At 39.6% G+C, this 13,030-nt stretch overlaps 1 protein-coding gene across 6 annotated transcripts in view; it reads right to left on the bottom strand.

Moving 5' to 3' along the window:
• The window catches only part of ANKRD17 (ankyrin repeat domain 17), a 96,109-nt gene that overhangs the window by 48,177 nt on the left and 34,902 nt on the right, over nucleotides 1–13,030 (bottom strand). For 5 of the 6 annotated variants that reach the window (XM_049815330.1, XM_049815331.1, XM_049815334.1 and 2 more), the window contains exons 2-4: nucleotides 3,571–3,724; nucleotides 2,803–2,959; nucleotides 263–410 (exon numbers count right to left, since the gene is read on the bottom strand). In XM_049815330.1, coding sequence (XP_049671287.1) covers nucleotides 263–410; nucleotides 2,803–2,959; nucleotides 3,571–3,724 — 459 coding nt within the window. Of the gene's footprint in view, nucleotides 1–262; nucleotides 411–2,802; nucleotides 2,960–3,570; nucleotides 3,725–13,030 lie in introns of those variants that run through there. The other variant, XM_049815335.1, reaches the window with a different exon arrangement.

Below are 13,030 nucleotides of genomic sequence, written 5' to 3'. Positions count from 1 at the left end.
ACCAGCATATTCAAGATGGTTGAAATGCTACACAAAGCTTCCACCTTCACCAACATGCAGTTTTGTGTTAGAAACACTAACAGAAAGTAAGCGAAAAGAATGCATTAGCAACATTCAGTTTACGTATAAGTCTTCATTTGCAGGTTAACTAACATTTTCCACTACCTTAATATTGCCTTCCAGGTGCATAAGACTGGAATAGATCAATTCAACACTTATTTTTGTACAACACACACATACTAAAAACAGCTAGGAAACCAACCTGCGCAAGCTCATAATATCCTGCTGAGCAGGCTAAACAAAGGAGGCTTTCCCCTTCTTCTGTGTGCTCGTTCACACTTCGTCCTTCAATTAGCAACTTCCGCACAGCATTTACATCTCCTTCTGAACAAGCCTCTGCCAAGCTGCGGCTAGAAAGATAGAAAGCATTTAGAAGTGAAAATGGACTATGCCTGAAAAGCTTGCTCCACAAACATAGTGCAGAGTAAAAATCCAACATGCCATGAGGATGCAGTCAACAAAAAAGGAGACACAATCTAAAAAGTGCTAACTGCTAATTTAAGAGGTGCTGTTTTTACACTTGACATTTCCACAGAACTTTTCAGAAAATTGAGTAATGTGCATACTCAGCCACTCCTGTTAGTAATTTTTAACAGGAGTTTACAAGAGAAACATCTGCAGGATGACCATTTAGGTTATCAAATTCTGCATTATGTACAATTCAAGCAGAAAACACGTTGAGAGAAGACACGACCACGGACCTGATTTACTGTCACAGCACTATACGTGTGGCACGATGTTATGTCCTACCGAAGTACAAAACCTTTTTTTGGTAATCATTTCATAATGTAAGAAATAGGTACTAACTTTTCCTTTCAAACGGCTAATCATATAGCACTGCAAACAAATCACTGTTGGTTTATATTATTAATTACAACATAAAAGACACTCTCAGCCTATTCCTGCTTTATAGTTCCCATTTAAAAACACAGGTTTTGTCCCACGCGTTTTCTGAAGTAAGGTTCAACGAAAAGGAGAACTGCTTAAATCACGATAAGAACACCACCACGAGTATTCCTTTCCAAATCAGCAACCACTACTCAGAGTTGCACTCACATTCTCTTTTGCCCCAGGACCAGAGGAGACCGAAATTTCCTATCTTAACAAAATTTTAGCTTTTGTTCAGCACTGTAACTGTTAACTGAACTAAAAAAAGCCACCTGCATCACACTTCTATAACAAATTAATCACCTCACTTCTGCCCTGCGCTGAAAACCCCAGAATTTTGTAACACAATCGATGTTGCAGTTGTGGCCCTAACTCAACCAAGCAGAAAAGCATAAAATTCTCCTGGTTTGGCAAGGCCTGAGTCAGAGTACTTGTGGTTCTCACGTCAGTCCACAAGTTCTTCGCTTCTATCATTCCAATTCTATTTCAGTCAAAAAAGGGTCTACTGGAAGCGTATTTTTCAATCCTGCCGATTCTGTCTTCTGTCTACATTGCTTTCATTCCAAAAGAGTTATTGCTTTGTGAGAAAAAAAGGTCAAGTCTGACATATTTCTCTATTCTACTCCAAATAATTAGATCAATAATAATAAATCCAATACTACTGGCTTCACCCCACCCACTGCCCTTTCATCTCTTCTCCATTTAAGAAGTCTCATCAACACAGAACTAACTCAACAGGGAATGGAAAAATAAGGTAGTTGACAGAAAACTTTGGCAAACCATATAACTCTATGCAAATATGAGCAATGCTTAAAATACTAAAGCCGGTATTTGTGTAGCAAGGACTAACTTACACCTGTATACCGTGCCCAGGACTCGTATTTGATTTGTGCCACCAGATGCAATATTAATATATGGAGAATTCTTTCTCAAATATGTCAGTTCACTGCATTTCCCACATTTATTTTTATTTCCCACATGCTCTGTGCCGGTAACAACTTTAGCAACAGCCACCGTCCACAAGAGAAGATGTAGCTGGGGGCACGGAAGGACACACACAGAATAGAAGCAGACATAACTCCAAAATATTCTGCTCTTCTTCGTATGTCCTCGTCAACACACCAAGAAATGTTTTTTTGGAGTTACTCCAAGGAGTTACTTAGAAGGAACAAACTGCCAACTAGCACAGCAGCACTTGGTTGTTCCTACTAACGCTCTGTTTCTGTTGTATGGAAGCTTAATGACAGCCTACAAGGCAACCTTGTTTTGCTTTCCCTCATAAACATCCTAGTAACACAAAAAACCACAATGAAAGCCAAAAAGCCCAGTTAAAAAGCAGTGACTCCCTGGCCGATGCTCTGTCCAAGGTCCTACCTAACACGAGAAAGCTGCTGACCGCTATGAACACTCCAGTCACTCAAGTATCTTTTCCTTCCTCAATTAAAAAGGTGCTCTAAAGTTCTCGAAAACAACAGATGGGGTTTGGGGGGCTTTTTTGGTCCCAAAGCTAGTTTTATGCTATCACTGAATGACCCATTTTGGGATTTGCTATTTTTTGGTACAGTCCTAAGCCCCACACTATTTAAGAGCTTAGAAATTTTGTTTCTATAGTTGGTCAAGTTAAATTGCTCAGAGCATGATTTCCAAGCTATAAGCAGTATTAATTGCTTCACTCCCCATTGTAAGACCTGACAGTCCAGGAATATTTAACAAGAGAATCACAGGTGATAACTTGGCACTAATTCCACTTGATTTAAGAGTTTTACCACCCTGTAATCAGAAGTGATACAACACAAAAACCTGCTTCTAGAAGTAGCAAACTACTGAAAAAATCCAGTATAAAGTTTGGCTTACTTGTCCGTCTGCCCTGCATTTGCTGTGCTTTCTGCTCTCATCCGGGTAAGTGCAGCAGCAGCTTCATCCAACGCGCAACTGACCGAAGAAGTCAGTCTGCGAAGCACCTCAGGATCTGCAAATGCTTTACCATCAGCTGTAGACAGCTTACCTATTCCTTTCATTCCAATTTACAACAAATTGGTACATGTGCCAGAGAAGGAGAAAACAGAGAAGTTGAAATTGAGCCTGAGATCTGTTGGCAGAAACATTCCAAGCATAACAAACTACAGCTTCCAAAATGAAGGAATTTACTGTTTACAAAACTAATTTAAAAGCTGCACTCAGATGTGGTGCATATGAATGAAACTCTCCGATCCACAGAGGGCATTCTTTTTCAACTATTGACAACTACTTAGTATAAGCAACTAGTAAAGCTTTTCATACAATAGTTGTTACAAAACAAAACCTCATTGAGCAATTTAGTTTTTGATATAAGGCTGCAAGCCAAGACCAGGTGTCAATTTTTACTCCAGTTTTTAGAAATCCAGCATTGAAAGAACCCAATTAGAAGCACAGCCTTCACATGAAACTCTGATTTTCCAAAATTTGAAAAGCTTTAATGAACTTCTCTCTCTACAGTGACTTGCACAACCTTGCCAAGTTCACACCGCCTTACATTCCGCATTTATATCATGCTCATATGGATTAGACTTATGCAAGCAGTTCCAATATGGTCTCGTGTGTAAGGGCTTCAGGGTTAAACCTGTATGGGACACGAGTACTTACCTGCAGCTTCAAGTAAAGCTTCTAATCTTGCCTGGGTTTCTGGATCTACTGTTCTCAGGTCAGCACCATCAGCAGTACTTGACAAAAGCAATTTAGAAGCTGTTTCCAACATAGGGTTTTCGAGATCATCCTGATCCAAGATAAATGATTCCACCTGAAAAACAACCGATCTTGTTTAAGAATTATATAACTGAACACATTTAAAACACAAAAACCCCACAGTTGTAGTTATCATTTAAGCATTTGCTTTTGAAGTACTTTGTTAGCCAAACTACCCTCAGTTGACTCAAAAGGGTATTATTTCATCAACAGAAGCAATGAGATTTTCCAAAATCCCATACAAAGAATGCACCCTTTATCAGCTTATCCGTTAGCTCTGTGACTAGAAGCCATGATATACTAGGAAAGACTGACTTCACATCTCCACGCTGCACTCTACAGTTTTCAGGTCCAACTTAACACAAGGAGGGAAAAGTGAGAGAACAGGTATCGCTCCAGAAGGCCTAAATGTAGCAGCAGCCACAAGTTTCTATGCAAGCTGTTGCTTAGTTTTGTTTTTTCCCTCCCCAAAGCATGAAATATACATATAACAAAGACAGAATTGTTCTATTTCACACAACCCAGTCATCTTCCAAAGAAGTAACCTACCCTCAAATGGCATTACACTCTATTAGCACAGAAAACCAGGAAAACTAACAGTCATCACTATTTTAGTGCCGACTGTTTTCTTCTCACTTGCAGAAAAAAAATCTCTCAGCTATCTCACTTATTTCAAGTCTGATGTCTCCTAACCCAACATGGAAAAAAAACCCAAACCAAAAGAAAAAAACCACCAAAAACCAAAACACAAAAAGACAAGCAACATGTTCTAGATATAATCAACTCAAATGCAACATACAAGGGTTTCACAGAATCTTTCTGGAGAAAGCATTTATTTAAAACATTAGCTAGAGAACATGCCATTGCGGATATCTGCCTTTTTCATAAAACAGATGCCGACTGGTCTAAGTTCTTCTAGATCCTACTTCCTTATACTCTCCAATTGTTTTGGTTGTGAAACACACAGAAATTAAGGAACAGATCAGCATATTAGAGAGAAAAGCCCCTAGCATCCCTTTGTGTTTCACTGCCTGTTAAAAGAGAACTAGGTCAAGTAGTTTAGAGAAGACGCTCCGGTAAGAGTTCCATAAATGTACACCTAAGCCTATGAACTAGCCATCTTGAACCATTTATTAGATTATAAAGGCAAAGTTTAAACACCCCGTACAAAGCTTAACAGCCTCAAAAATCCACGTCTTCAAAAAAGTCAAAGAAATAAAAAACCAAAAACAAACGAACAAAAAAACCACAACCAATGCCCATCCAAATTCAAAATCAACCTAAACGCAAGTCTGCCAGACAAACAAAGCACACGTGCCAGCCACCCCTACAACATGATTAAGAACTTCAGTCATCTTCAGATAAAAGCAGCTACTGTCCTTAGTACAGCAGTAATCTATTTCTACATGGAATAGAGCTCATTAAGATAGAAATACAATTTATTTTATTCTTAAGATTTGTTTGTATCTCCAAAGTTTAAAAGCAGTCTCATGAGCATCACAAGTTCAGATTCCTGCAGATAAATGCCCTAAGAATTTAAGTGGGCAGACAAACCAGAAGAGCGACCTATTCATCTCAGGACTCCTGAGCTCACGGAAGAACTTCTCCTTCCACGGTCTGCCTCCAGTTCAAAACTTACTAGGATATGGTACTAGCACCTAGCTTGAACCTGAACACCTTGTTTAGGAAGGTGGGCTGAGAAATACTTTCAAAATTACTTCAGTTTAACTTCAATGATACCATCAAGAAACCCAATCTCCTATCAGACAGCTTTTGTCAATACACAAGTATACATCTCAAGTGCATCTCTGAAGCCTCCTTCCACTCCTTTGAAGCCTCTTGGCCCTCCTTCTTCAAACCTGGGAACACAGCAAGCTGAAGGAGTCGAGTACCAGCTTCTGACAAAAGTGACTCTGGATGCCAACAACAGGACAGTCCTGCAGTATTCCATGTTGCTCCTCAGCACTACTTTTTCCAAGTGATTCTCACACAGGCTGCAGTTTCCAGTTTGGGAAACCAGTGCAGGCAACTCCTAGTTTCCTCCCTAGTCCTAAGGAACAGTTCACTCCTGCCTTGCCAGGGTCCTTCGCTGGTCACTGCCAGCTCTTCTCCATGCATCTACAATGCAGTTTTTAGGCTGGTTTTGGTTCATCTGAGGACTTTCCATGTGTCTTCTTCCAGAGGCCTAAGCCTGCCGCAGCAAGAGAAAGGAACTACTCTGCTGTTCAGGAGCCAAGCGACAGATTTCACCACCGGAAAGGCAGACTACTGAGCAATCAGAAGGATTCTTGGCTCACCCAACTCATGCAAAATCCCTACTACTTAAGACTAAGTGGAAAAAAAAAACCCATCTGAGTGAGATATTTAACAGCTGGTCGTGGTTCTTCCTAACACTATGAAATATTTGCTAAGAAAAAAGTCAAAATAGGAAAACATCTCTCCCCCACTCACTTCCCTCCAATTAGGTCTTTTAGGCAGTTTAAGTTTCAAATGGAAACTTCCAGCTAAAAATATGAGCGTGGTAGGATTAAAAAAACAACTATAACACAAGAACGGGGAGAAAAAGCAATCCACCTACAAACAATACAGCACCAAGACAACCACAAGTTATTAGAAGAAAACTTCCCTTGCAATGAAGTCTTGAAAATGTTTGTATTATGTGCTGTCATTTAAACCACTTCAGAGCAACGTCTCAAGAAATTAACTTATTAAATAATAAATTTAGATTATTTTATGACATAAAATATAGCTAGTTTTCCTTTTCTAAGGTAGAAGAGATACATCTTCCACCTGTGGCTTGCAGAACTTTTCATCAAGCCTCCAGTTACACTCTGGCATATTCTCACAATTGCCTTTTAGCTTAAGATTTTCATTAGATCTACAGTCTTGTCTTTTCAGCTAGTTCAGCATGACACAGAATACCATACAGGGTGATAGTGATAAAAGACACAGTGTCTAACAGTGGTGAATAAAACTGAGTCTTGGTAGAAGTGAAAATTCCATTTTCATTTCCCCAAAAATACTGCCTTCTCTACGGAAGCTACTAACTGAAGACAAGGCATTTCCAGTTACCAGGCCAAGTAAACAGACATTTCCTTTAATGGTCTTCAGATGTATTTTATTTCCCTTAACTAAAAAAATGTGTAGACTAGTCCACAAATGCTCCACCTCACATATCAGAATATTTCATCTGGGTTCTCAGTCAGTATTTCTCTGATCAAACAATACTCTGACATAATCCAATTGTTCAGACAGTCCCAAACAGAAGGCCTTTTACAAGATTTCTCCTCCTCTCTCATCCTGCAATAAGAATCTCATGTTCTGTACTTGCCCAAATTTACTTTGCCCGTAATCACTTCTAGTGTATTTGATGCCTCTACAATCAAAAAACACGGTAGGAAAACAAAATTACCAAGTTCTAACTACTCTCAAAAAGAACAGCCTACAGTTTTGATGCGTTAAACATAACTGTAAAGAGAAATTTAAAAATGGCTCAGAAAAGCTCAGTATTAACAGGTATATAAATCCAAACCTCAAGGAAATTGCATGCTACAAGAACCTTAGCATATGTTCGGAGTCCTATTTTTCTAGGCAAAAATGTCATTCTAAATTTTCCAAGTATTTCAAGACTAGACTGAACTTCAATTTTCAATGTTACACACTTTTATCACCTCTTATTAAAAAGACAAGTCCTTTCCTACTTAGCAAAGTTTTGCGACATCATCAAGTTGGGTTCTGCGCACTCATCCTCTCCCTCAGTGACCTCTTTTGTCCTTTTCCCCATGCACACTCCCAGGCTCCCACGTGGCACACCATTGTGTGCATGCACTCACGCAGACCTAAGGTTATTCCGTGTTCTCTGTTTTCTGAAGTACAGACTCAAAACCCCACCTGTTCTTTCCTACTCCAACCCTGGGGTGATCAGTTTGCCCCTGCTGTTTTCCCCATCAGGTAAGACACATAACATCAAGGGATTTCCTCTTCACCAGACCCTAACCAGGAGGTCTAACTTTTTACAAAAAAGATTCTGTGGGCAAGACTGTATCTTTTCTGTCGTAAAGAACAGTACTTGGGCATTTTTAGGACTGTTTTGCCATTTGGTACGTGGACATAGACACCTCAACCAGGTAAAAGCTGATCCACCAGGACTCATGTCTATACACCCCAAAGACAGTCCTGCAAGATGTCAGTAATTCTATGTTTTGACTGCCAAATACCACATACTGAACATACAGTTTAATAAAAGCCAGGTAAGAGCAGAAAAAAAAGCACAATTGAGTTACTTTGCTCTAGCTGGCATGGCTCTTGCCACCATGTGATACTAGATCAGCCAGAGACATAATTCAGTTCTTGATGCTAACTCAAACTTAATCAATCTCTCATCATCAAGCCACACGCATATAGAACTGCCATCAGCATAGATCTCACCGTGGACACACTGATGTAAACATCTCCCCATATCCCCATAGCAGAGTCTTCCGAGTCCATACATATGCCTCCACATAGTCTCACACCGACGTAAACCAAGGTCAAACAATAAACTTCCTCCCATAGTTTCCCCTCACAAAACAAAAACAAAACACGTCCCGTCCCGTCCCCCCCCAAAAAAAAAAAAAAGAGAGAAAGAAAAAACCCACCACAAGAAAAACACAAAAACCACACCACACAAAAAAAACCCCATGCATTAAGGATTTGCAGAGGAGTCAGTCACCTACTGATTTCAATTTTACGACTGAGAAGGCTAAAGACAGATTAGCATCTTCCTAATTTTATGTCAAGCCAGGGAGAAAGGGAGGGGGGAAGATACATTCCACCTACAAACAACTGTCTCTTCACATCTTCTACACTTACAAGATAGAAATCTAGTACTCAACACCGAACAGCTCCTCTGGAGCCACGTCATCAACTAAGGTATCAAGCTAATCAAGTCTCCTGACTACCAAAATTGGTATACAGTATGTAAAATAACATTACAAGCCTAAAACAACAGCAAGTCTCATCTTACTCTCAGCAGAAGTACCTGCCACAGATTGGCCACAACACTACTGAACTCTGATGACACTGCACAACTACACCAGTAAAAAGTTCTAATATTGTTTGATGCCACGCAATGAAAGAACCCAAGAGCAAAGCTAAACCTTTTTGTTACGCTAGTGACTTCGGTACCTTTAAAGCGTCACTCAATTTAGTGTCTGAACTTCCTCTTTTCATACATATCTAAGACTTTGTAATATTTACACTTTACATCAATATAGTTGCCCACAAAGCATTACCAGAGAACATCATGATTAGCTAAACTTCATCAGTAGTAGAGAACATAAAAGCAACTATTTAAAATTTCGTTTATGAACAATGGCAGAAAACAGTTTCCAGCATCCACTACCTACTAAAGCCCTTACTGCAAAATAACAAAAGCTCATTATTTATCCATCTAATCAGTACATAGCTGCCATGAATAGCTCTGGTCATTAATTTACACAGCATCTCCAGCATTTGTTTATCGCTGTTCTACAGTTTTTCCTCAATCACAGCTGTGCTACAAGGACAACCCAGACGCATTAAGAAAAGGCTGTAAAAGTAATTTTCTCCTTCTTATCTCAGGTTCCCGGCCTGACTTCAAGAGCCCATTTTGCCAATTCCATTCCCTATTCCTTCTCTTTAAGGCCGTCCTGCATGCAGACAGTATTTATGTGCTACCACTTTGCAGCATTTAGTCACAAATTAACACAGAGTAAACATTCAAGACCCTACATTCCATATAAATTATAAAACTGATGTCATATTACTGTAACATGTGCCATCTGAAAGTTGATGCACAGAGATGGAGGGCAGCAGTTGCTTAATTGTATGGTACATTTAGGCACACAATGTCATTAACCCAGCTGAAACACCTGCTTATAAGAACATGAAAAGCACTCTTGGCCAAACATCCAGCAACATCTTCCTGAAAGCTAGGCAAGTTCCTAGCTGCGTTTTAGCCATTGTTTATAATGAGAAAATAGACAATATAATGTTTCTCTACCTTGAGGCCTTAGATGAAGACATGTTCAAAGAAAAGTAGTAAACAGCTCTTTAAAAAGTATCAAGTAAACAGTGAAATCCAGTTTCAGTGTCTAGCAGTTAGGTTGCGAACAACAGATCTCAAAGGCTGTGAAATAGCAAGTTGTACTCATTGACATTAAAGGATGAAACATTTTTAAGCTTCAAGTGTTTTTAAGCTCCATAAGCAAGAGCATCTGAAACCTGATTTGGATAAGCGACACTAGCCCAGACAAAGTTTTTTAAAAGGCCCCAAAACCACCTTTCATGACAAAATATTTTCTCTGCAAGTTTTTTTCTTACTCTTGGGGCTGGACACTATTTTCTAGGCTTACAATCCAGCAGCAGATTGGTTTCTCAGCTTTTCTCAGATGACTCCCATGACTTTTGCCTCACGTTAGGCACTAATTACAATTTTAGAATTTTCTACATTTTTGCCTTGGCCTGTGGGCCTTTAGTGTTTGATACCCAGAGGGTGTCAAATGGATCTGATGAGCATCAAGGCTTAGCACAAAGCCTTTCCAAAGAACCTGGCGTACAAGGAACAGCTGGTGGCTAGAGCTACATAGCAAACCTCACCACCTCAAACAGACCTTAACAGACAGTCCTTTTGTATTATTTCTTAAGTCACAGAAGGACTTACTGCCAATTGGCAAGCACTGCAACCGTCAATTTTTCCCAGCTCCAGAATTTTGGAGAGCAGCAAAAGGTTTTTAAAGACAATATGAAATTTAACATGGATTTTCAAGTCTGTCAGGTATTGCAAAGACACCTTCAGACCAAAACAACAACCATTACCAGGTCAGTTATTAAACTTTAGTTCCACTACAGCAACAAGTTACTAGCTTGAAGAGCAAGGAATCTTCAGATTCTTCACTTCCTCAGCTAAAAATGGCTCCCATACAGCAATCGGTTTTAATCCCAATCTACATGAGGAACTCCTCACATAAACAGCAGAGCCTGACCCACAGTTACACTGCCTTCCCCTCGCACTCTAGCAACTCATATCCAAGATAATCTCAGCTTTCGCTCCAGAACAGTTTTAGCTCTCACACCTCCAATGGCAGAGAGCTAATTATTTCTGTCCCTGCCCTTCATCTCATTAAGGCAACAGATTGTTTTTACAGCCTATGTCATTTACTTATTTAAAGCTGGACCTACAGCACTTCCACCTCACAAATGGCATGTGCGGGACTGGACAGGCAGGAAGGGGGCACCAGGCCAGCACAGAGACAAACCATTTCTTGAAGATCACAGACAAGTCTATAAAATCCCCTGGAGTTTGCGATCAGGACCCCTGTCAAGATTCTCTTCTTATATGAAGAATGGTCCCTGTGTATTTTTTAGCTGCTGATCAGTTTCACTGAGTATCTGCTAATCACTTCCTACAGCCTTGGGGATTATCATGAAATTGTTCCAAGTTATTCCAAGACACTGCACCAAAAAAAAAAAAAAATAATCTCCATCTTTGATACAAGTTTCATGAGCATTTCTTTAAAATAAAATATTTTCCACTGTTCACTGCATGAATATACCCCACGAGTCCATTTTACATAGAAATAGCAGCTTTTATACTATTATCTTGCAACTGGAACACACAAGAAAAAATAAAACAACATTCCCTGTGCAACAACAAAGTCCAACTCTGACTAATAACTAGTTAAGTTTGCTTTGCACAACACTGCTAGATATTTTTAATGTCTTATATCTAAACATTCAACACACATCAAGGGATTCGTGAGGTAAGAGTGAATCAAAACTAAAGCAATGATACATTTGCAATGTAGCAAACCGGACCAAGTACTTCAAGCACTGATTTTTCACTTGGGCACACAAAACCTAACCTACAAATAGGCAACCCAAAACCTACAAATTACGATGCATCATGTTTTTAATCTTAACGGGCTACCAAAGTCTTTATATGTAGCTTTCGGTTATAAGTGTCAAGAAATTACATAGGAGTCTGGGAAAGACAAAACATTATTTCCAAGGAACTTCATAATGCCCATAAAACATATATGCACTGCATTTTTTGTTCATCTTAGTCACAGGTCAGCTCAGCATTAAAAAAGGACAGGAAATTTTTGCAGCCCCTCATATGTCCCATACTAAATCAAGAACTTAGTATCTGCTCTCCCTTACCCCTACCTTTTAGCCCTCAGAATATCACCGCTTACACTTTCGAAGTACATTAACCCATCCCAGTTGAAAGTCAGCTTACTGGAAAAAATACTCTTATGGGAACCATCAAGACAAAGCAACCAACTTATATCTTGAAATAAAACAGTGGGAACAGACTTTGACTTGATCAAACCACATATTAGGGCAAAGTGTATGGTTCTGCCTTTTCACCTAAGGCTACATGTTTTCAGGTGAAACTACCACATAGTTAACACAGGTTTCAGGCCATTTTAACATGTAGATCTTCAGAGCATTAATAATGTATTATATTAAAAATTCCGTTCAAAGTTTTACTGAATACAAGCCTCTGGCATTGCTTGCCATTTCTGTGGGGACAACCTAGTTTTTATGACATAGCTCTGAAGTGAAAATGACGGTTTACTGGATGTTTACACAAGACACCATTTTCTTTAGATAAAGATCAGCTTCCTGGTTACTGAAAGGGAAAGCGTACACTAAATCCAAGTGAAGCAGACTGTTTTGCCTACTCAATTTCAGACTTGCAGTTTTTGTGGTTTTTTCTTCAAATCTATTTTGATACAGGAACAAGCTGTGTGATTCTCCCTTGCCCTACCCAGCTACTACAGCAGCACTGTCACCACAGACACAAAGTCTTACAGCAGCATTTCTTCCCTATACAGTGAGGATTGCTTCCAGTTATCTCGGATAATCAGATCTGTTGTCTTTCAAACATGTAGTGACCCTCCCCAAACCTAAATGCCTTGTTCAGCAGAAATCTGAAATCCGGCAGATGGAACGTCTCAACAGTGTCTTCTTTCATATTCCATCAACTATACACTCCATTTCTCTTGCTGCTGCTGCAAAAAAAAAAAAAAAAAAAAAAATACAGAAGGGGGAGGGAGGGAGAACGGTGGGAAGACTAACAGTCCATGCTGCTGAAATGACATAACACCGTCCTCATGACTGGCACCAACAGAGTTTCTGCTGCAGGGACACCTGCATTATTACTGCAGTATTACTGTGTTTCTGATGACGAGACAGGTGCTGATGTATTCACACAAAAATTCCCTCCTCTCCTCTGTAGTCCTTATCCCCAGCATTACAAACAACAATAGACAGACAGGCAGACTGATACCTATAGCTACAAGAAGGTTGTGAAACTATGAGGACAAACACCTTC

This window comes from Accipiter gentilis, chromosome 12 (assembly GCF_929443795.1).
Source record: "Accipiter gentilis chromosome 12, bAccGen1.1, whole genome shotgun sequence".
Taxonomy (NCBI): Eukaryota; Metazoa; Chordata; class Aves; order Accipitriformes; family Accipitridae; genus Astur; species Astur gentilis.
Note: the sequence above shows the minus strand (reverse complement) of the source record. Positions and strands in the feature narration are given on the sequence as shown.